This window comes from Martes martes (genome assembly GCF_963455335.1).
Source record: "Martes martes genome assembly, chromosome: 2".
NCBI classification, from domain to species: domain Eukaryota; kingdom Metazoa; phylum Chordata; class Mammalia; order Carnivora; family Mustelidae; genus Martes; species Martes martes.
In genome coordinates this window covers 7,174,496-7,199,028 of record NC_137889.1, presented here as the reverse complement: position 1 = coordinate 7,199,028, position 24,533 = coordinate 7,174,496, and the positions used below count along the sequence as shown (strand labels likewise).

Here is a 24,533-nt window from a genome sequence, read left to right as displayed (position 1 = left end):
TTAGCAGGTATTCTCATCTTACAAAGGCAGACACAGCAGCATAACGAGCAGCCAGACTCCATCCAGCTCCAAAGCCTGGGCCTTTAATCAATGTGCTATAAATCCCCCTTTATTGCTAAATAAATGTGACATTTAGGTTAGGGACACTGTGAGTGGCATGTTGGTGCTTGATTATCAAGTGGTCAGTCTCTACCCACTTACAGAATAGAGGCGAAGGCTGGGAAGTGGCCAAGAATGGAAAATGAGTTTCATCAGCTCCTACAGATGAGCAGTGTTAGAAGTGAGTGGGCGCTGGTGCGGGGAGCATGCTAATCGATGCCTGGAGGTTTAGCAGACCTCTCTCACCTAGGGTGGGTGCATCAGGCCATGACAGCAGAGGATTTCCGAGCCGGCAGCCACACTGCCCAGGGAGCTTCCTCTGCTGACTTGCTTCATTCCAATTCCAGAAAAGAGGAGAATAAAGGTTACCCAAGAAATACTTCCCTTTCTCTCTGGTAGAGTCACACAAAATGTTTACCATCGGCAATCAAGTGTGTTTTAAGACCAGATACTGTCTAGATTTCCACATGGAATATTTGTACTTTCTCTAATGAGAAAAACAAGGGGGACGTGTTTCTTGCTTTCTCTGAATGAAATCCTCAGACATACCTTTACACATCTTAGGCCCTCATGAAGTATTTGTTGAGCAAGACAAAAAAAAATTCTAAAAGTGATATAAACTTTGATAGTTCTATTAAAAGAGTAAATGGCCATTAAAGGACATTTCCTTGGGGGAACCTAGATAGCTCAGTTGTTGGACACCTGCCTTCGGCTCAGGTCATTATTCCAGGGTCCTGGGATCGAGCCCCGCATCAGGCTCCCTGCTCAGTGGGAGGCCTGCTTCTCCCTTTCCCATGCTCCCTGCTTGTGTTCCCTCTCACTATGTCTTTCTCTGTCAAATAAATAAATAAAATCTTAAAAAAAAAAAAGACATTTCCTCCAGTTCCTTCGGTGATTTAAAGAAGTTAATATTTAACAGGTTTTATTTTCCTACATTTTTAGACCAGGCTTTGTTTCATCTTGGACAAAAATTTGTAAATATGTCTGCCAGATCTCAGTTTAAGGACATTGCCAGGACAGATGCTGGCTCTCCAGACTCTCCAACCAGTAGTGGTGAAGAGTAGAGACTCACAGGAAGTCAGATTTGGGAGGAGATGAAGCAGTGTTATTAAAAAGTGTGTGTTTAATTATGTTCTGTGTATCTGAAATCCTATGACACTTGCCAGATTATAGGAGACAGGCTTGATCTCAAGTCTCATTGACTTTATCTTGGCCCTTTTCTTCTTTGTTTTATAAATTCCCTACTACCCTTACTTCCAGTAATTTTCTGTATTAATCAGAACACAACTTTAATAAAGATGCACAAGCTCTAACATCACATTGACACCAAGTTTGTCATCTTTCTAAAGTGTGAGAATTACTGAGTTTCACTTGTTGGAGATTTCACTGAAACCATAAAGTCTCTCTGTAACGCATCACCAAAGGAATTAATTGAGTTGAATAAGAGATTTAGTTTATTTGAGTTGAATAAGAGATTTAGTTTCATTCCGTGTATTTATTTTATTCTGTATTATCCTTTTGAAAATGTGACCTGAGGTGTTCAAGTTAAGCCTGAATATACTCCTCTGTTTCTCTTCCAAAGTCTTCTTCTAGAAGGTACCTTTGAAACCCAGAAGGGAACTAGGTGTCTGTAGAAACTTAGCTTTTGGTGTACAAAGACTACGATTCAGACACTTTCAAAAAGAATCCTACTGCTGTATGAGCTAATAGACTATGTTCAAAGGATTAAAAATACAATTTCAGGGGCACCTGGGTGGCCCAGTCGGTTGAGCATCCAACTCTTGGTTTCAGCTCAGGTCATGATCTTGCAGTCGTGGGATTGAACCACATGTTGGGCTCCATGCTGACCGTGGAGTCTGCTTCAGATTCTCTCTCCCTCCTCCCCGGCCCCTCTGACCACTAGCTCACATGCGTGCTTTCTCTCTCTCTCAAATAAATAAATAAATCTTAAAAAATACAATTTCACCCTTATACTTATGTTCACGTGTGCTGGTCATCCCATGGTCTGAGTCTGATTATGTAAATACAGCACAATCAATAGGAAATCTTTCAGAAGATGCCACTTTTAAAACAAGTCATACTGTAATGTGCACAAACTCAAAATGCGCTGTGTACAAAGATAAAGAGGGAAGGAGGAGTTATAAAATTTGGAGTGGATCTCTCTCAGGACGCAAATTCAGATCATTGTCGGGGACACGCAGAAAAGCATATGCCAACAGAACGCATCTCTTTCCAACTTCCAGTTTTGATCTGCAGATACAGTTAAGGGTAGTTGGGTTGGGAGAAAGGGAAGTAAAATTGTGTCCGTTTGGGGGACATGTACAAATATAATCATGAACAACGAGGCTGAAGGTGAGACAGCATACTGCTACATGAGTTACCTGGGAGGGTGACTCGCTGTAGGAGTATGAGGCCCACCAAGCGGGGAGTTCCTTGCAGTCCGAAAACTGAGTTCCCCACCCATGCAGCACCAGGCATAGAGCACGAACTAATGCACGCTGGTGGCTAACCTAGTATTTGTGGATTGAAAGAACAAATCAACATCTGAATCAACCATTGAAGAGTGGGTAAGAATGTAGTTCTAAAAACTCTCTCCTGGCTTTTTTCTTCTTTCATGTTTTCTGTGATTTGCTGGAAGATGACTTGCTAATCCTGCAGGAAGGGACGTGAGTGATGGCCAAGAAGGCTGTAGTCTCCCTCACAGATGCAGGATTCAAATGACAAGAACCAGATATTGTAGCAGAACAATTCCTACAGTAGTGACTTTCTTCTTTAGCTACTTTTCAGGGATTATCTTGATTTTGGTCTGTGATATATGAGTATGATTCGTTAATGCCATGTGACATAGGGTAAGGGAAGGAAAAATAAGATGAAAACAGAGAGGGGGACAAACTGTAAGAGACTCTTAACTCTAGGAAACAAACTGAGGGTTGCTGGAGGTGAGGCGGGTGCAAGGATGGGGCATTAGGAAGGCACGTGTTGTAATGAGCACTGGGTGTTGTACACACTGATGAATCACTAATTCTACCTCTGTAACTAGTAATACATTATATATTAATTAAATTGAATTTAAATTAAAAATTACATTAAATTAAAAAATGCCATGGTACAGAATAGTGGGGCAATTCCCGTGAGGCTCTCTGCCTATCATTCTGTTTCCGGTTGGTGTTTACCTATGAGGACACTTCATATAATAAATTATTCCTATGATCGTGGGAAATATGCTAATGAATCCAGTGACACATTACTTGCATTGAGAAATATAATCATCTTGCATCAACAGGTGCATTCAAGCCTGCACTTAAACCTCAGGGCATTGTGACTACACCTGTTCTTTCTCAGTTACCTCTAAAATACAGTTGTTAGTGCAAGTGTTAGCTTAGGCCATTCAAGGTGTGTATTTATGGAGACAATTTTATATGTAGATGACATGGATTATATGTAGATGACATGTTGATAAGGAATGCGAAGCGACATGAATACATCCGTGTTTTACCAGCTCTTCATCTCTCTACCAATGCATGCATCTGTCTTTTTATTCAGCATCTAAGTCATGCTTGAGCTAAAAATCCGCTCAACCTATGCTGAAACGAAGTCTCTTATTCAGTTGTAGCTGGACACATAAACAGCCTTTTTCTTCATTTTATAAATACTAAAAATATCTCTGAAACAAGCAAAAAAAAAACCACCTTTATTTTCAAACTTAAAATTACATTTAACTATGTTTCTATAGCAAAAATAAAATCAATCTTCTTGAAAGAAGACTTCAGAGTTAAAAGTTTATAGAAATCACTGAAAAGGAGAAGTACACACTTTTATCATTAATACTAAACTGACTTGAGAATTACCACCCTTACAATATTACCTGTAAACCTGACTGCGTAGCTTCCATGTTTATGGTACGAACGGGGTTCATTTAGTTGTAACATAAATTTATTGACAAAATTCGACCTTTGCAGAATCCCCTGTAAATATACCAGTTACTGTTTTCTAAAGTCTAAAGAAAGAAGAAGGAGGAGAAGAAGTGAGGTGAGATTTTTGAGACAAATACGTGAGTGAAACGGACATTACGATGCCAGTGGGTTCTTTCTTCCTTTGTTGCCGGCGCCTCTGCCGCGAGGAGGGTTTCCAGCAGCTTCTTCCTGCTGGAATAACCCATGTTCATAAGCATCTCCCAGCCTCCCGGTGTACTTCCCGCAGTGTCACGATCACGTGCTGAGCACGAGGACACTTAACACCTCAAACTGGATTTTGTGATTTAGTCGCAAAATTCTTCCTATCCAATAGATGACGTGTTTTCTCTCTCAACTTTTTCTCTGTTGCAGTTTATTATGCTGACGTACCTTTTCATGCTGGCCTGGCTGGGGGTCACGGCTTTCACCTCTCTGCCCGTCTACATGTATTTCAATCTGTGGACCATTTGCCGAAATACCACCTTAGTGGAGGGAGCCAATCTCTGCTTGGACCTTCGTCAGTTTGGTAGGTAGACCTCGAACTAAAGCAAGGCCTCGTGCTGTTTGACCTCAGTGACTGCCTCTGAAATACTGCCGGTGGCGTTGGAACCATCATGACTTGATGAGAAATGGATACTTGAGAAACGTATCAGAGTTTTCACCTTTAAGACATGCTTTTTAAGATTTAAATACGTAGGAATTGAAGAATGACTGGAGGTTGGTCTCACAGCAAGAATCTGTGCACGTGTGTGTTTGAACAGACTATCAGGTTGGATTTCCCGGAATCGGCAATATGAAATTGTGATGTCTGTGTCCCCACTCCTTTGTGCTTGTCCAGACTTGCTATGATGCTCGTATCTACTCTATTCTCCCATGACAAGCTATACGATTTGTGAAGTCTGGCGTGAAGATCGCCTAAGAAGTATGTACTTCACTGACTTCCAAAATAAGGCAGAAAAGCTTAGCATTTTATAAGAATGGAATCCGAGAATATTAAACCAATCGATAGCCCTCTTTGGTTACTTTTGTTTAGGGCTCACTGTGGGCTTGTGATACACCAACCCGATTCTGATTGTCTTGTCCATGTTGACTTGTTTGATGCTTACAACGGTTCTGTATGGTGGACACTATTATTATCCTCTTTGGTGAGGATGAAGTTCTTGGTGAGAGGACCACAGAGGGAATATGGGCAGCTGTTCCCCTGGAGAGGTTTCAGTACTGGAATCATGTCCCCCATACGCACAGGAAGGGAAGGCGTCGGCAACAGCTGTTGGAGGTCATGAGGGAACAGCAGTTTGGAAAACATGGCTCTGACTTCAGTCCCTCCCCCTCTCCGTGTCTTCCTCCTGTTCCGCTGATCTGAAAAGTGGGAATTGGAAGAGAGGTGACTGGTCTCTCAGACATGGTTGTCAGCTAAAATACAGGTCACCTAGTGAAGTTCCAATTTCAGATAAACAAGCACTTTTTTAGTACAGCCTGTCCCCATATTGTATGGGACACACTTATAATAGGTATAAACGATGACTGGGATTAAAGACGCCCATTGAACCTTAGCACCGTTTACAACATAGTTACCCAGATTTATTCTCATTTAACTTTTCTCCGTGATGTGGACAAGAGGGCACTTTTCAGACGTCATGCAACACTTTACATCACATACTAATTTTTTCTGTTTGCCCTTGATACGAATCTACTGCCTGCATGACATTTATTTGCCTTCCAGATTATATGTCCCCAATAAGAATCCTGGACGTACAGGCACAGTCAATTTATCGAGGGGCATGGGCGTAGAAAAGGACACTCCCCCCCAGGTCTGGATAATGATCAATACAAACGTTTACTAACATCATCAAAACAGTGATTGGGTAGAGAAGAACATGCTATAAAGTGATTTCCCTTATTTTGCAAAGTTGCCTCATTACATCTAGATGGTGTCTTTGCTCTTAGGCGATCAAGGTCTTTGAACTGCATCATGGGAACTCTGGTCACATAACAGCTGGGATGTCTGCTTCGTCCCTGCTTGCATGTCCCTGTTCATTCCCCTGCATGTGATAAATCCGTCCACGTCCTACCGATCTGATGGCGAGCACAGCCGTTATGCAGCTCACACAGTCGGGGAACGTGAAGATGCTTTGTCCCATTATGGTTTGCCATATTTCAAAATGAGTCATGAAATAATTTGACTAGCAATTTTAATTTTTTAATGCTTTCTAAATTATTTCTGTTGTCCTTCGATGATAGGCACAGCAATTTAATGACATTGAATGTATGAAGGGTTTGTCTTAGTAAATTTTTGTCAGAAAATGTTAAAACTGATCCTCCCCACCACACACACCAATAATATCATCTAGATCCAGAATTTAAAACTGTGCTTTGTTAAAACCCAGTGATTCAGCGAAACTCCCTCAACCATAGGGAGAGACTGGTCCAGAGCAGGTGGACTCTGGGTGGGGCTCCTTTAGCCTTCTAACCAGCCCTCCCTCTCGTCCAGCGTATCCACACATTGTAGCAGGAGCAGCCTGCTTTTATCTGATTTCCATACAGCCCTTCTCAGTAAAATTTCATTTAAACAAATATTTATTTAGCTTCCGTTATGTGTCAGCACTGCTCAATTTTGAAAGACAAAAATCTCCATGTCAAAAAAGTAAGATAAATGAAAATTTGACAAACACTTAGATCATGGATCTGGCCCATCAAGCTTTTTCTAGAGAAGACACCTGTGACGTAGGAACATTGCATTGTTTGCACAAGATGGAACAGAGGACAGCGTTGAAGCTATCAGTCAACGGCGTTTTTGACTTTAGTCTACTCTGTTCAAAAGGACATTCTATGTTAATATAGAAACTAGATATGTATGCTATAAATAGGAAGGCTTTTGTGTGTTTAGCCACGTGTCATTGCTAATCAGTGAACCATATTCACTTCTGTTAAATAATTCAAGAATTTATTTGGTCAAATCTTGGCTACATTTTTCTTGTCTAGTCCATTCCCCTGCATAGGCATTCCTACGTTAGGCTACCTGTCCAAGGGGAATTAGGTTACCAATGGAATTAAGGTTACTAATCAACTGATGTAAAAATGGGGCAATTACCCTGGATGATCCAGGTGGGCCTCGTGTAATCACAGGGGCCCTGAAGAGTGGAAGAGGCAGAAGAGAAGAGGCCAGAGAGAGGTGACCTCAGAAGAAATGCACATTTTACTCAGAGAGATGCCTCACTTTGAGGACAGACAAAATGGGCAAGGAGCCTAGGACAGTGTAGAATAGAGGAGCTGGAAAAGGATGCTTCAGGGATTCTCTCATCTTTAAGATTAGTCATGTAAATGGCAAATTATTTGGAAATTCAGCATTTATATTTCCAAGTAGGGAGTTAATTTCCTAACACCCTATAAGGGTTCGTAGTGTCATTACACTTCCTCCTTCTGCCTACGTCCACCTCTGGCTTGCAGTTTCCTCCCTAAGGGTTTATGCCCCGAGCAGTGGTGCTTCGACCACCCAGAAACCTCCAAGAGGCTTTTTATTGCCTTGACGAGGAAAGTAATAGGAACTGTGCACAGGGTGCAAGTTTTTCCTAGTTCGGACACAACCAATTCTTAGAAAGCCAGAAATATATTACTTCAGTTTAACCAGCTTAAGGGACATTAAAAAGCAATCGCAACAAGCTATAGAGAAAGCTCACGGCTGCACCTCTGACACATGAAATTCGTACAGTTTGCCCTCCTTGCCGTGCATTCCTGCTGCTTCCCTTGTACGATCCTAACTTGTTGCTTGTTTTTAAGAAAGCGGAAATGTCATTGTGTATATTTCAGTGGAGGACTCTTCTACACTGAGTGCAATAAATATGCGTAAATATACTCACTATTTAGAAAAATGAGTAAATCTGAAAGTTTGCTTCTTGGGGGTTAGGCCAGTTTGGCCCTTCATTGACAGAGACCCACGAATCCAAATAATCAAGGTTTGGGGTTTGCATGGCAACATAGCTTATGGACACCTTCTCATGTTCATAGTTTCCTGTGATGCAGACGTGGATTGACAGACGATAATTAACTTGCAGTATGTCTGTTTGTGATATATGGTATCTGTATCACCGATGTCTTATATACAGATGCGTTTTATGTCAGGATTACTGGAGGCTGAGTGGAAGGGCTGGGTTACAGTATTTTAAAGGTGGTGGAGGAAGATTTAACTGAAGAGCCATTATTGGATGGATATGAGGGTCACGGGAATATTCATAGTGGAGGGAAGATCCAGGCAAAGTTACCAAAGCAGCTCCATGCCTGGCATCTTCAGAAAACCCCAGAGAGGCCAGTGTGGCCGAAGCAGAATGAGCAAACATGAGGGATGGATTGGGATGGAGTCTGAGAGTCATGGAACGTCGTGCTGAGTGCGTGGTAGGACGTCATCCATTTAGAGACTTTTATTCTGAAGGGAGTAGAGGATATTTGCGGGTTTGGGCCAAAGAGAAGCAGTATCTCCCTTACCTTGTGGAAGAATCGCTCTGGCTGCCATATAGAGAAGGGATTGTCCCAAGAGGAGAAGGAGGGAAACCAGTTAGCACTCTTGTCATAGCCCTGAGGCGACAGAGGGAGGCTCAGGTGGGTTAGTGGCCAGAGAAGTGGAGAGAAGTGGTCTGGTGCTGACTGTACTTTGAAGATTGGGGCTGCAGAAGGTCTAGATAGATGGGCATGTGGGTTTGAGAGAAAAAGAGGATTGAAGGAGGAATGTAGTTGTCACCAGGACCACTGGGAAGACTGACTTGCTGTCACATGAGCCGGGAAGCCTACAAGAGCTTGCTTGGGAGGGAGGCAGGCAAAGGAGACCAGAGTTCACTTTTGAAGATGTTGTAGAGACTTATTAGGAATCTAAACAGAGTTGTCAAGGGTAAGAAATAGGGTCTATGAGTCTTGATTTCGGGAGGGAGGCACACGGCTGGCTGAACGGATTGAGGGGCTGTTGATAATTTGTAGTGAGCTCTGAGACTCAGTGAGATCCGCAGGGGACAAAGATGACAGGTGTGCACACTGGGAGCTCCCGTGAACGAGGTCCTGGAGAGGGGACCTGTGAGAATCAAAACCTAAAAACAAGAATCTGTAGGGGTGCCTCGGTGGCTCAGTGGGTTAAAGCCTCTGCCTTCTGCCCAGGTCATGATCCCAGGGTCCTGGGATCGAGCCCCACATCGGGCTCTCTGCTCGGCATGGAGCCTGCTTCCTCCTCCCTCTCTGCCTGCCTCTCTGCCTACTTGTGATCTCTCTGTCAAATAAATAAATAAAATCTTTAAAAACAAAAACAAACCAAGAATCTATAGATTTGGGGATGTAATGAAGACGAGCATGAAGGAGAGGGAATCAGCCGCTGCCTCCAGCCCTGCCAGTCACTCAGGAGAAGAGCGGAGAGTTTATCTTTGATTTTATTTATGTGGTGGTCATGGCTGATTTCCATGGAGGGTTGAGGCAGAATCTGACTGGAAAGGTGGAAAAAGTTTAAGTAGAAAGGAAAAGAAGGGAATGGCAGACAGCGTACGTAGTTAATGCTTTGGAGTTTGGCTGCAAAGGTCAGCAAAGACATAGGTGGGGAGGTGTGTGCACAGCGCGACGTACGAATGACGTCTGTAGTGGAGCAGCCTGCAGAAGCATGGCCTTTACTGGGAAACTCTCTCGATGATGATGGTTTATGAGACGCATCTTAAGGGCGTCTTATCCTCCCCCACCCCATGTCATCTTGGCAGAAAAGAAAGGTCCCAGAGAAGCATGTCTGCATTCGATGGACCGCAAGTAGATTACGTTTTGAAACAGAAATAATTGCACAGACTGTGGTAAGGGCAGAATGGCAGCATCTCCATCGAGAGTGAGAGCTGACCGTGTACCCCAAAGCCAGAAGATGTGAAGAGATACACATATTAACATTAAATAAAGAGACAGTAGTGCTAAAAGCTTAGGGAATAGTTCATCCTGAACTTGTGGGGTTTTTTTCCCCTTTATGTGTATATGTTTAATGCTTCAGTAGTTCTCAAAACAAAATTCAAGGCCCCTTCAAGGCTAACCCGTATCGCTTTTCTGTAAAATGAGATCCGTGGCAATGTAGCACCGATGTGCTTGTTAAGGATGCAGTTCTCCTGGTAAACACTCTGGTTTCTGATTTCACAGTGCTGTGGTGGGGTACAGAAATGCACATTTTTGAACATTCCCCAGGTGATTCTGATGCCGTTGGTCTGTAAGCCAACTGGAAGAAGGGAGAATGTGAGCGAAATTACAGGGTTTTTTAACATTTTTTTCCTACTGATAACACTCTTTTCAATATTAGCAGAGAGAAATCACTCCTTTGGGTGATATGCTTTTATAGACTAACAGAAGCTTTGTACCAGCGGAATGAATTTGGACCCACACTTCAGCATAGTCTGGGACATAGTTATCAGAGTAATTGTGATGGCTGCACCATTGCATTAACGGACCAAGCCACCCAGCTGGCTGCGATCGAATCCGGAGGTTCCCGTGGCTGGGTCCGGTTGAATTCAGATCGAAAATGTTGTAAATTGCTTGAGGGCTAAATGGTTTTTTTTTTTTTAAGATTTTATTTATTTATTTGATAGACAGAGATCACAAGTAGGCAGAGAGGCAGGCAGAGAGAGAAGGGGGGAAGCAGGCTCCCCACTGAGCAGAGAGCCCGATGCGGGGCTCGATCCCAGGACCCTGAGATCATGACCTGAGCCGAAGGCAGAGGCTTTAACCCACTGAGCCACCCAGGCGCCCTGAGGGCTAAATAGTTTTGATCTTCCATTCATAATCCTGGTTATACTTATTATCTAGCTATAAAAGCTGAGAATGTTTTCATTATACTGTCGCATAAAATGGAACTTGCTTAGTTTTTATCAGTATAAGATTCTTTTTCTCCCTCTGGGCTCTTGAAAACACTTATAAACTAAGCTATAATTTTCTACATGTAGGGATTGTGACAATTGGAGAGGAAAAGAAAATTTGCACCGTCTCTGAGAATTTCCTGAGGATGTGTGAGTCCACTGAGGTAAATGTTTTTAAAGCTGTTTCTGTTGTCCGAATTTTAGCTTCATTTTGGTAGTTGAAAAAGACGTAATTAAATCTCTATTGAATTTTCCCCTTTTCACCTAAGGAGCAATTTTACTTACAGTGATGTTATGCAGGGGGACTGGAGAATAAATACGAATGAGATGCTCTATTTCAATAAAAATTATGACAAATACATACTTTCTAGAAACTATCATGTTCACAAAAGTTGAACATGTTACCATTATGTTTTAAAAAGATAATGTAGCCTTAAATAGTTAAAATATTACTGAAGACCATCGTTACTAATGACGATCTCATCTTTGTAGTAAAAGTATAGTAAAATGATGCAGTTGCAAAGACTTAAATAATTTGCAGGAGAAAAGATACTGTAACATTTTCAGATTGAGCTAAGGATGTATCCTAAGTGCACTTTTGTTAAAGATGTACGTAGTTCTTATGCATGAGGCGGCAGCGGTCCGGATCTCTCTTCTGCTTGTAACTCGATGCCTGTTTTGATTCTCTGTGGTTTCCTTTGCAGCTGAACATGACTTTCCACTTGTTCATTGTGGCACTTGCCGGGGCTGGGGCCGCGGTTATTGCTATGGTAAGACCTTGCGCTCTGGGGCTTGGTTTTTTGATTTGAAGGACAAAGCGATTTATTTGTTGAGATGAGCTTTTATCTCCAATCCTGAAGTCCATAGGAATTCTATTTATTTTAATATCAGTAAAAAAAGGGGTGGTAGGGGGACCAGGGAACAGTGGGCAAATAAGTAAGTGAAAAACAAAGCTTAACCTGAAAAAGTATTATTGTACATTAGAGGTAATATTTGGGAAGCAGTTTAAGGATTAGAATACTCAGTCATATCAGTAACATTAACAGAAATAAGTCTATTCATCTGTGTCGCAGATATTAGGTCCCTGTTAACATAACAGATCGTCTCTGGACCATATAGGTCTGTATCAGTGTAATATTCTAGGTAATCTAATCAGTCCCTTAACTTCCTTTTCTCCTCCTGATTTAAGGACATAAAAAAGCCATATGGAGTCACTTACGGAAAAGAGATTGATTTATTCTTCTTAACACAGATATCAATAGTTTCCTGTTATTTCTTTGATATCTACATTTGTTCAGAAATGCTAAGAGCACGTTTTTTAAGTCAGGCTTTTACTGAGTTTTGAGAATCTACAGTGTTCCAGATTCTGTCTCTTCCTTGGTACAGTTTGCTCCTGGACGTCCAGAGACCAACAGCGGACAAACACTCAGAGCATCAGTAATAGTTTTCGCAGCCAAGCGTCTGCCGGTCCTTATTTTTGCATCGTAGTATACAAAGTAATGATACAAAAGTAAAGTAGTAGAGAGCTCTAGAATGTTCCCAGTAACCTCACAAATACAGCCAATTCAGTATGCAAAGATGATGAATTAATTTGGGTTTATTTAATTCCTTCCCTTATGGTGCCAATACACTGTCTGAGTTTTCAGATATTTTGTTAATTTAGTATCATGCTCATTGCTCAGCATTTCAGATACAGCATATAAGCCTCTACATAGGAATTTTATTTCAGAATGAGGAGCTTAATAAGATCATGGTGGCTAATTAATTGGAGGGGTCACAATTAAGACAATAAGCAAGGGCTTTATAGTCTCAGCCTAAAATCAGGTGCTAAGATTCACCCTGGAGAAGCAGGACATGTTCTGGGCACTGATAGTCCAAGCTCTCGTGGTCCCAAGCAGGATCCAGTCCGGCCGTGAGACAAGAGGAAACATCTGTTCATACACACATTCCCGTGCGATGGGTAATTGTTAGGGACTTGTGTGTGTTTGTTCGGGCAACAGACTATTGTGTATAAGAGGTCTATCAAAGCACTTTTTGTGAAGAGAGAGGTGTGTGATAAAGCATGTGTTCGCATTCGCTACGTGTGTGTGTGTGTAAAGCTATAAAAATGCGTACCGTTAGGCATACATTAGTAAAAAGTACTTGTGTAAATGAATAATATACCTAAATGTCCCCAGAAATGCTTACTCTGAAATGATTCTATTATCAAAAAGATCTTAAGATAATAGAAATTCAGATGCTCTGTATTTCTTAAGGAATCTGTGCTTTGCATAAACTCAGATACTAAGTTACAAATAAATTTTATTTCAAGCTATAAGAGTTTAGAATATTATTCTTAAGTACGAGCATCCTTTTGGCTATCTAAATAAATGCATAGCATAAATTCCTTAAGAAATAAATAACATCTAACTACTGATATACATTGGTATTTCCCACTCATTAGCTCTGACAGTGGTTACGATTTTAGGAGACAGGGCGAATATAACAATAGTTATTGCTTCTGCTCCTGGTACTAATATTAGTTCCAGTAGTACTGTTATTTGCTCATAATTTCTTTAAGCCTTGCTCTGTTGAAAGCACACAAATACATTCAACAGTCATAATATAGCCACTGTCATTAACCTCATCCCCAACTCCTTCAGCACTCGAAGTACACTACCATCATTACTTCCGTATTAGAGATGAGAAAATTGAGATGAATCCTTCTCTACCAAAATATTTAAAACGTCATCTGCAATTTAAGGCAAAGATGGTAAGAATTTGTGCTAAGACTAATGTAATCTACTCCATTCGATTTTTCGAAGGCGTTAGAAAGTTCTGTAGACGCTGACAAAAGGGGTCTTCTTGGCTTTGTGCCAGGTTCTGGGGACCGCTGTCCACCTGCCGAGAGACAGTCAGAGCCTGGCAGCTGGTGTCCCCTAAGGCCAGAGGAAATGTCAGCACTACTGGAAAGTGCCTATTTCTGAACTAGAAAGACGCTGAAGCTCTTTTCAGTGTTTCACTCAGACATATTTAGTAATAATTTAGGGGTTATATATTTTCAGGCTTTAAAAGGAAGGTTTTTATACATCTCAAAATATATTCATTCGTGTGAAACGTATTTTGAGTATCCACTACTTGCCAAACACTCTCCACAGCACTTGATATCTTCCGAGCAATGCAGTACGGTCCCATGTGAACTTGGTCATGTCTGTAGCCTCTGTTCAGTCCTCATGGATGTGGTGATGAAGCCTTCACCATGGAAGTGACAGACAACAAGAGTACAGCTCACAGCTCTTGCTTGCCTGTGGCTTACGATTTCCACTACACAAAATGCAGAATTTCAGAGGAAACAGAACATTCTGAAAGTTCTTACTGGTATTCTTATTGGTCTGCATCTTTTCCCATATTGCCGTGTCAAAATTGTCTTTTTTTTTCTTACTGCCTGTTGACTACCTTAACATATCACAGCAGTCTCCATTTAGAATTGACTTTGTGTTCATGATGTCTATCTGTCCTTTTCTAAAACCATTCCACCTCCTGTCTTGCAGTGTACTCTTGGCTAATCAAGTTGTTAGTGTTCTATTTTACTAAATTATGGACAAAAATATTGCCCACCCTTTAAAACTCAGATCAAGTAAATAATTAACAATGTAGTTTCCCTTTCATATTCACCCATCAAAAGCCATCATTTGGAAAACTGCTTTATCTCTCTCTATGGACTAGGAATGAGGTAAAGGGAGAAAAACAAACAAGTGATCTCATAGCTGAGTGCTTTCAAGTCCAAACAGGAACTTCATTACTTGAGTAACTATGTTACTCGAGATAGATCAGAAGCTTCCTTGTAAGCATGCACTCTTCTGGCTGTTGTGAATGTATGCAAACCTACAGAATCCATATGGCACAATATTTGCTCTCCTGTGGTTTGCAGTCTAAAGGAAACTGCAAAATTCAGCTCATGGAAAATTAACTTGACAATTAAATCTGCAGATTTATTTTGAGGTCTTCATGATCCCTCTTTCTGCTGCACTCCAGGCAATAACATAACCTCCCATTAATTCTAAGTTGTTTAGACTCAAACAGTGTAAGAGACCATTTTCTGTTATGGACGGAAAAGCACAAATACACGATCATGAGGTGTATAGTATGTTGGTGTGGGTAAGTGAGGGCAAAATGAACAGGGAACATCACATAAAGATTAAGAATCAATCTTGGCTACTCCAGACGTGAAAAAGAAGGAGAGAGCGAGGTTCTGAAAGAAAGGGAGCTGAGAAGCCACTGTCATGTAGTCGGAGACGTGAGAAGGAATAACAGATTTTTATTGTTCCTGTTCCCGCAGAAGTTCTGATTCCGTCTTATGAGTGCACACATCCTATAAGCATATAACGTGAACATTTCTTTCCTGATAGCAAGGTGTAATGAAGACGCTGAACAGCCTTCCAGTGTAAATTATTTCTGTCTTTGATCAGGTTCACTACCTTATGGTTCTGTCTGCCAACTGGGCTTACGTGAAAGACGCCTGCCGGATGCAGAAATACGAGGACATCAAGTCGAAGGAGGAACAGGAGCTTCACGACATCCACTCCACTCGCTCCAAAGAGCGGCTCAACGCATACACATAAATAAGTCCTTCCTGCCCCTCCCGCCATTCAGATGCATTGGTGTTTGACGAAGGGCCATCCAACCACCCAACCTTTGGAGAACTAAAATGGAAGTGCTTCTCATCAACGATGATGCGTAGGGTGACTTAGGAATCACCCGAACACCATTCCTTGCTGTTTAGCACTTCATTTCCTAATTGGTTAAATTGGTGTGATCAGATCTCTTCTACAAGCTCCTATCCAGCCTTTTCCTTTTTTAAAATTTCTCAAACTCATTAATAGTGCTGTCAGATTGGAGATACTAACATTGTCAGATGCAGACATTTATTTGATTTTTTTAACCGCTTCCCATGTGTTAATACAGAACACCTTTTGCATTATTTCTTATGTTTTGAAAAGAAAAATAGCTTTTTATACTTTTTAGTTTTGATTTCGGTAACTAGTTTAACTACAGGTAACCTTCAAAGGGACCATTGTACATTATGAACAAGAGACAGAGATGGTATCGTTAACGACTCTTCTCAAAATCTGGAAATCCCGTCTGGAGATCAGCGGCCACGTTAGTACGGGCCCTGGTTCATGTTTTCATCGATCTAAGGTGCAATTTCTAAATTTGTAAGAGTAGGTTAAAAAAAAAAAAAAGAAGTGCTTCTTATCTTTGTTAACATTGTATTTTTTTTCTTGATGTACTTAAAAGGTATTTCTCTCTGATTACTCATGTTTATGTTGTGAGCACGTAGAAACAGTGATGCTAATGCATGGCTAGTAGCCTTCTTAAGATTGTGACACCAGACTTACCTTTTAAAGCTTAGTATAGAGACAATGTTAATGGAAATACTGTGAACTCTTGAAGAGTGATCTCTTTGTGATTTAAGCAGCGGCTGGATTGGAACTTTTAATATGCTAATGTGGAATATTAATTACCTTTGCGAAGGTGGTATATTAAGAAATAAGCACAGTAAACCCTCAGAAGTTGTTTTACCTACTTTAAAAGATTTTAACGGATTGCACCTCTGTAAACTATCCCTCCAATGTGTATGATATATTTGAAAAGGCTTCCATTAATATAATAGCTTTGCTTGCAGCCTTCCAATCTATGTTGGTTTACCTGTAGTGTTTTTTAAAGTGTGGTCAGAGGCCACTCTAGAATGTATCCCTTCCAAGTGTAGTGAGATATCTGTGTTTTTATTTGAAGTAAGTCATTTTAACCAAATGTTCATTCATAATCATTTATAAGAAGTACCTATATCAAAGGAATAAAAAAAAAAAGCAATCAGTATTACTGGACCAAAATTGGTGTTTGTTTTAACCTTGACTCTTCTTTTGATTCTTTCTAATGCTACAAGAATGCTGTAAAGTGTCTTTTAAAATGATGTAGCCTGACAAGACATTTTTGTCAGTGTATAAAAATTAGGTAGTATTGTGCACTGATTTGACCATTGTGAAATCTTTTCTCAGTGTAAGTGCATTTCTAATAAAATTTATGAGTGAAACAATCTTTGTACAACGACTAGTCATGCATCATCCGTAATTTTACAAGTTCTTGTAGTAGGTAGCGGGGTATTACTAGGGTTATCTGTGGCATGATTATGCATTCTGTAGTATAATTTAATTAATTTGGAGTTTTGCTTCCTTTTTTTTACACGTAGATGATCTTACTGGTTCAACCTTTTTCTGATATATGCAGTATTACAGATATTGAGCAAAAGTATTAATGGGCTTCTTTAAATTCTATATTATAGTGTTTCAGTTCTGTGTCTTAACAGTTTGTGATGATTTTTAAAACTGTCTTTTAAACTTATGTAATGATGTTGATGCTTTCGGCTTTTTTTTTTCCTGGTATTAGAGTTTGTATTTTCACAAAGAGTGCTTTGTAGCAGGCATTACAATTAATCTGTTTTGTACATAAATGTGCCAACAGCTTGATGGTGGCGTTTTTGAAATGTAGAACAAAGTGCTTGCAAAATGTAATAAATACACTTGTGTACTTTGTGTACTTATTATTAGTTTCTGCAGTGTTTTTTTGTGGTTTTTTTTTTTTTGGTTTTGTTTTGTTTATTCCTCTTTCCTATGTGTGTGCACTCTTTCCAGACGCACTAGACGCTGTCTTTTTAGGATGCTTCTTAGCTCAGTTGAGCTGCCCTCATACTGAACTCAGAATTCTGTGTATGACACACAGCATAGGGAGGCCAGGGAGCTGGGGAGAGGGCAAAAGTGTGAAGGTTTGGAGGTTATTTAATTTAGCAGAATGATAACAATTCCCGACTTAATGCGATTCCCTTGCCTAATTTCTGTTGTTTTGTGTTTTCTTTAGAGCTTCCTAAACTAGTAGAGAAACAAAAAAGACTAATTCAATTCAGAAAGAAAAATGATTTCTTGGTTCGCTTCGAAATTTCAAGGTGAGAACACTTACATGAAAAATATATATATTTTCCAGACTCTTTGTTTATTTGGGTTGTAATTTCTTCTGGCCAAACTAGAAGTGATGGCGGTTTAAAAATAATAAAACAGTGATAAATAAAAATCTTAATTTTCACTAGGCCTAAGTAACTGTATTAGTCTTCAATTATTTATGTATTATTTTAAGTAATTATTATAAGTGCCTGAAAATGTCAGGCACTTAGGTTACAAATTTCTACAGTTATTATAAGCAGATCTGGACAAAATATCTTAGGTTTTAAGAAGTCACTTTTAAGAGAATCCCATTATTAAATAAGAATTTAATTATTATTAATAGCTTAATAATTATTAGTAAATGACAATTTTATTCTTTTTAGTGTTTATGAAATTCTTCACATAGCAACAAGAAAATAAAGAATTATATGTTGAAGATTATCAATGTGAACAAAAATTTCACAAGAGAATATTTTTCAAAGAAGCTGATCATTGTAAGATAATTATATTTTTAGAAAACTTAAAAGTCCATTTCTGTTTGTAAAAATACACATTTATCTTTAAAGCAAGTAATTTCCCTTTGGGAATTTTTTCTCTCCTAGCTTTGTGGAGAAATAAATTGACACATAAGCCTTTTGGGAACTATAAAGCTAATGTGAAGACTGAGGAAATTACTCACTTTGAGAAGAAATTGTGTGTCGGCCAGCTCTGACGTGGGTGTAATCAGTTTACTTCCTCATGTAAAAACGTAGAAATAGCAGATTCTGGTTTATTCACTCAAAGATCAAGTAAACTTGACTTTTGTGTTATTTTTGCCTTTTAGACAAAAGAGAAAGATATCATTTAAAAGTATATTTCACTTAAGTCGTGCTTCACTTAAGTTTACATACGCTGAGCATGATGGGACTTGAATTAAGCTATCATACCTTGAGAACACTCTGGTCGTTTCCTGCGAGGTTTTCAGGTATCGAATCATCTGAAGTTCCTGAAGGCAAGTCTATAAAAACATTGCTAGCGAGCTCACATGTGAACCTCTTCCTACTGGCTTACATAAGCCGCGGACCTTGAGTTTCTTCTCGCGAAAGTAAATTTACCTCTTGGATCATTTAGATTCTTTTGCCCTTTCCCACAAAAATCTGACATTGAAAGTAATTGAAACGAATGTAGAAAATTGAAAAGAATGTAGAAAATGCGGTAAGTTGAAACAATGCAATAAATTGATAAAATTTATAAATTGATAAAATAAAAACGCAATAAATTGAAAAGAATGTAGAAAATGCAATAAGTTGAAGTGTTAAGTTCAGTATTAAATGAATCACTGAAATACATAAAATATTAAATGAAAAAATACCAAAATGAAATAAAATTTACCTCAGCTGCTGTATTTCTAACCTGTGGAAACCCTCATAGAAGGAAACACCAAGCAAAAGAAAACAAACAATAGGGGGATACAAAATAGGAAAAAGAAGAGATCCAAGTAATCCTGCTATGAGACTTGGAATAAGAGGGAGAAAGAAAAGTCCGGAGTTAATGGAAGATATAAATTGCGGTGGGGAGGGGGCATTTAAAAAAAGAAGTAAAAATTACAAAAACCAAAGATGACAGACACCAAGAAGAAACAGCCTGCAAAATTTTTTTAAAAAGTTTTTTAAGTGAAAAAACAGCTGAGACCACAGCTTTTCTTCAGCATTGTCTGCCCTCCACTCCATGTACTTGAGCAAACACTCTGGCCTCCAGGCCTTGCAGGATAGAACACACTTCCCACCCCCAACAGCCCAGGACCCGGCGCTAGAGGTGCTGGTCCCACGAGGTTGCCCAACATCGCTGATCTGATTAGAAAATGGGAAAGATGTCTGGGTTTTTTTAAAGTGGTGTAATTATTTGCTTCTTTCTTGTTTCAACAATTATTTTTGTCTCCTGGGGGCCACCCTGATGGGGACAGTGGTGTCCCACGACAGATCCAACTCTGAGTCAACCCCTCTGAACCGTTTCATGTAGATTGCAAGGTGCCGTGATCCAAGAAGTGCCTGGAAGGCTGGAGCTGGGTGCATCTGTGTTTGTCACATAGGATGCTGATTGGGTGTAGGTAAGCCCCAGATTTCTTTGATGGACTTTTTTGGCATATCTAGAAAGTATTGATACTCTATTCTCAGAAGGATTTACAGAGTTTCACAAAGAACATTCTCATTTCAACATTCCTTTGTTAGTTGATAGGGCAGAGAAGGTTAATTTACGGCATCCGGTAAAAATACACATGACTTACTTCTGGGCTTTCAATTAAGGAGCATTTAGAATTGGCAAGTTCCTTGGTTTTTTAAGATCTTTTTTTTTAATTTTTTTATCACTGTCATTGATTAATCTCTATAAGAAATCTGTTAATCCCTTGAAACCTTATGTATCACACATATTACAATCTCATCAATTAAACTGTGAAAGATACAATGGCAGCCTAGCCCTTCACCAGATAGAAGGAGAGGATTTGCAGAAACAAGAAATGGATTTTAAGGAATTATGACATCATTTAAAGGAAAGATTTAATAATCCAGCAGATTACTTTAACACAAACTGGAAGTACTGCCCCTTCCGAACCTCCCATTCACCTTCCCACCGAACGATAGTACACCACTACCACACAATACAGCACAAAGCTCTCCAGCCTTTGAGAGAATAAGCTACCCTCGCTTTTCTCTCCGTAGACCGTATTCACAACGATTCCTGTGTTCATCATCTTTCTTAGTAGTTGTGAGTAGCATGGGGTCAGGTCTTCAAGAGACGGAGCAATGTCCTGCCTGAGAACGGAATGATAACAAGCCAGTAGTCTTCCTGAATTATGCCTTCCTGGTCTTAAAATAGTTACACATTCCAAGCCCCCTGAATCATAACCTAGTCAGTAATACACCTGGTAGATAGGAGACAACAATGTAACAAATGCAAATGATATAAAAGTCGTGTTGTAAACATAGAGTTACGGTATTTATACAAGTCAACACAACTAATTTTAAGATTTTTTTCCCCTTAACTTCTTAATTTCCACTACCTAACATCCAAGATCATCAGGTAATTCTACATTTCCACAAATAAAGTATCTAATGATTTATATAAAAAGTATAAACTTAGTGCTTGAAGTAACAACAACAAGTGTGCACTAAGCCAAGCGGAGACTTCAGATGTTAACGTAACACCTTGATGAAGCACTTACAGGGTCGGTACTTATTTTCTGCGCGCCCTCTGCCCCGCTCCATGCACTCAATTTCTAAAACTCATAATTTCCAATAACTGCACACCATGTATATCTTAAATTTTATGCATTCCACTTCTGGCTTCTGTTTGCTGCTTTTCCTGCTCACGCACCCCACTGGGACCATGTATCCATTGATCTTGTTGTTTTTATAGCCCTCATTCCCCTTATGTCATCGGGCTTCTTGATAACTAGCTTATATGACGCGATCCCTCATTGCAGTCACTCCCTTGGCAAGTCCTCATCCCCTCTGACCCTGTGTTTTCCTTAAACTCTCACAGTAAAGTGCCAGCGCTGGTTTAATTCATCTATCTGTCCACCTTTGAACCCGTGTCCCTAACATGGCTGAAGAGAACCACAGCCCGCCCAATTTCACCCATGTTAAGATGCGCCCTCAGGGCTGTCAGTAAATCGACTCCATTTTTCCTAGAACAAGGGTTGGCAACTTTTTTAGTAAAAGACCACATAGTGAATCTTATAGGTTTTAGGGGCCATTTGGTCTTGGTTTTGTTGCAGCTTCTTATCTCTGACATTGTGGCGTGAGAACAGCAATTGAAGTATGTAAGTAAGTGGTCATAGCTGTGCTCCAGAACAACTTTGTTTCCAGAAACAGATGGTTGCCCATAGTTAGCCCGAGGGCCAAAGTTCGCTGATCCTGCTCTCTGAGCATTATTCCGTTTCCCCAGATGGTTACTGTAACATAGCTTTCTCGTACCAGACTTCTCGTCAAACACTTTATTTCCATCCAGACTTAGAAATTGCTTCCTATATCAGAGGGAGAAGTGAGAGATGCCCAGAAGAACATCTCTGTAATTTCCCATCACTAGTAATCTGTATTAATATGTACAATGTCTGCTTTTTCTCTTTTTAATGTGGACGAATTACTCATTGCTCAGGCCAAACACACTTGATATATTCAAGATCCCATCTCATCTGCCTACTTCAGGGGAGGCATCACTCCAGCAAATTTTCCCTCTCTTCAGCCTCTCCCGAATCACCCATTTTTCACTCTCTCAGGCTCACCCCAGTCATGAGGCAAGCAAACAACAATAACAGAAACCAAGCCCCCTCTCTTGATTCCTCTTCTTCCAGCCTATTTCTCTGTTCTCCTTTGTGGCTTATCTCTATGAAAGAGATGTGCAATCCCCTCCAATTACTCCCCTGTTGTTTCCTCTTAACCCCCTTACCACGTGTCCCTTGAACTCAACACCCTGTGGAAATTAGTCTTGTCAGAGGAACACATGTCATCCGATTGTGAAATCAATTCCAGTGCTCCGTTCTCAAGTATCCATTCACTTTCTCTACAGCCACTGGGATGTAGCAGTGGATTAAATGTAAAAAATCTTTGTCCTTTTGTGATTTATCCTCCGATTCAGGGAAACAGACACTAATAAAAGTAAATCATCCCGATATAAAGTATTCTTGAGATGAGAGACGCTATGGAGAATAATAAACCAGGTAACATACTCAGGGGGGGGTTATAGGGTTGGGCTGGGGTAGAGAATCTTCACAAGTTTTATTAGAAAGATAGCATTTGAGGAGCGCCTGGGTGGCTCAGTGGGTTAAGCCTCTGCCTTCGGCTCAGGTCATGATCTCAGGGTCCTGGGATCGAGCCCCACATCAGGCTCTCTGCTCTGCGGGGAGCCTGCTTCCCTTCCTCTCTCTCTCTCTGCCTACTTGTGATCTCTCTGTCAAATAAATAAATAAAATCTTTAAAAAGAAAAAAAAGATAGCATTTGAGTTAAGACATGAAAGAGTTGAGAGAGTAAGTTGTGTAGCTGTCTGGGAAGGAACATTCTGAGCAAATGGAATAGTTGGGAAGAAATTGTTACTGGAGGTAGAAATGAAACCAGGGAGGATGAACAAAGGGAAAATAATTAAGTGAGGGGATGAGGGAACAAATTGCTTAGGGCCTTGCAAGACCCTGGCTACTTCTTACTGAACTTGGAAGCAGTATTTGACACAGTTGGTCATTCCCTCCAACTTGATGTGCATTCTTCAGATGGATTTCAGGAGGCTCATGCTCATGGTTTTCCTACCAGCTCCCTGGCTCTGCCTTTTTAATGTTCTTTGTCATTCTTCCTCAGGTATATAATCTTCTAATATTGTAATCCTGTTCCCACGTCTCAGTAAACACCCTCTAATCTCATGATGGGAAATACCTTCTATAAACTGATGGCTTAAAATTTATCTTCTCAGTCCAGAATCTTCCTCTGAAATCCAGACTCATTCATCCTAGGGTATCGACATGTTCCCCAGGCTATCTAACAGACCCCTCAGATTTAACAGGTGCCCAGTTGCAGGGCTGATCTTGTCTCAAGAAGCTGTACCTTCTCCGCTTCAGGAAAAAAGGCCATACTTCGGTTTCCTTAGACCCAAATGCTAGACTCCATTCTTGACTCTCTCTCTCTCATGCTCCCTAGGAGTTACACCTTCCAAATGTATCCAGAAGACGACCTTCCTGACTTCCACTAATCAAGAGACTGTTGTTTTTTTGCCCTGATTATTCAAAGACATTACTGACTGGTACCCTTGCTTCCATCCCGTTCCTTCCCTTTCCAACCATCTCTGCTCATCCCAGCAGTGCAAAGAATCCCCTTAAAAATGAAGGCAAATCAGGTCACGACCTTGCATCCATCCCTTGAAAGCTCTGGGTACCTTAGGAGACTGCCGTCGATTCAGGGCTTCCCGGGGTGGGGTCCCCTTCATGCTTCCTCCCTCTAGCTGTTCTTGGCGGGATTCGGTTCTCAGTAGGCTGTGCTCTGACACCTCACCTCTGCACAGGAGGCTGAGGGAACTTCCAAGGTGTTGGAAGCCCCCTGGTCTTTGTTGGGATGGTACGTTTGGTTTGTCAAAATGCATGAACCTGTACACTCACATCCGTGAGCTTCCTTTGATGTACATTGTGAATCCTGATGATGCTTCAATTAACAATCAGATTAAGCAAAATTAAAATCAGAAGAAGAAACAGAGAGAAAGTTGAGAGCAGCTTTCTGCGTTCAGATCTTGTTTCTGTCATCGTGATCTTGGAGAAGGTAGCAGTCTCTTTTTGTTTGTTTCCACATCTGTAAAACTGAAATAGGATAAAAAGGGTACCTACTTCATCAGTTTTGCAAAATAATCCATGTGAGGTCACTGACAGATGGTGAGATCATTACCTTACTCTGTGTCTTCAATAGCAAATTATGTCAACGTGATCATTGGATTTGGGGGCTGAGAAGGACCACATCGGTCATTTGTTAATTTCTTATTTATAAATAAACAGACTCAGAGACATTGGATGACTTGCCCTAGAACATACAATAATTTATCTAACCACCTCATACTGTATCTCGGGCTTTCTGTTATGATTCAACTGAGTGAAGCGTAGCAGAAGTGGGAGGCACCATGCTTTGTGTCCGGGATTTCTGCAGGACTT

The 24,533-nt window shown here is 40.4% G+C and overlaps 1 protein-coding gene across 1 annotated transcript in view; it reads left to right on the top strand.

Annotated features, from left to right (window-relative positions):
* The window catches only part of GPM6A (glycoprotein M6A), a 45,050-nt gene extending 28,939 nt beyond the window's left edge, over positions 1 to 16,111 (top strand). Inside the window, exons 3-6 of the mRNA XM_080831008.1 lie at positions 4,425 to 4,578; positions 10,991 to 11,067; positions 11,608 to 11,673; positions 15,352 to 16,111. Coding sequence (XP_080687134.1) covers positions 4,425 to 4,578; positions 10,991 to 11,067; positions 11,608 to 11,673; positions 15,352 to 15,504 — 450 coding nt within the window. The 3' untranslated portion in view covers positions 15,505 to 16,111. The remainder of the gene's footprint in view (positions 1 to 4,424; positions 4,579 to 10,990; positions 11,068 to 11,607; positions 11,674 to 15,351) is intronic.
* Positions 16,112 to 24,533: the final 8,422 nt, after the last annotated feature.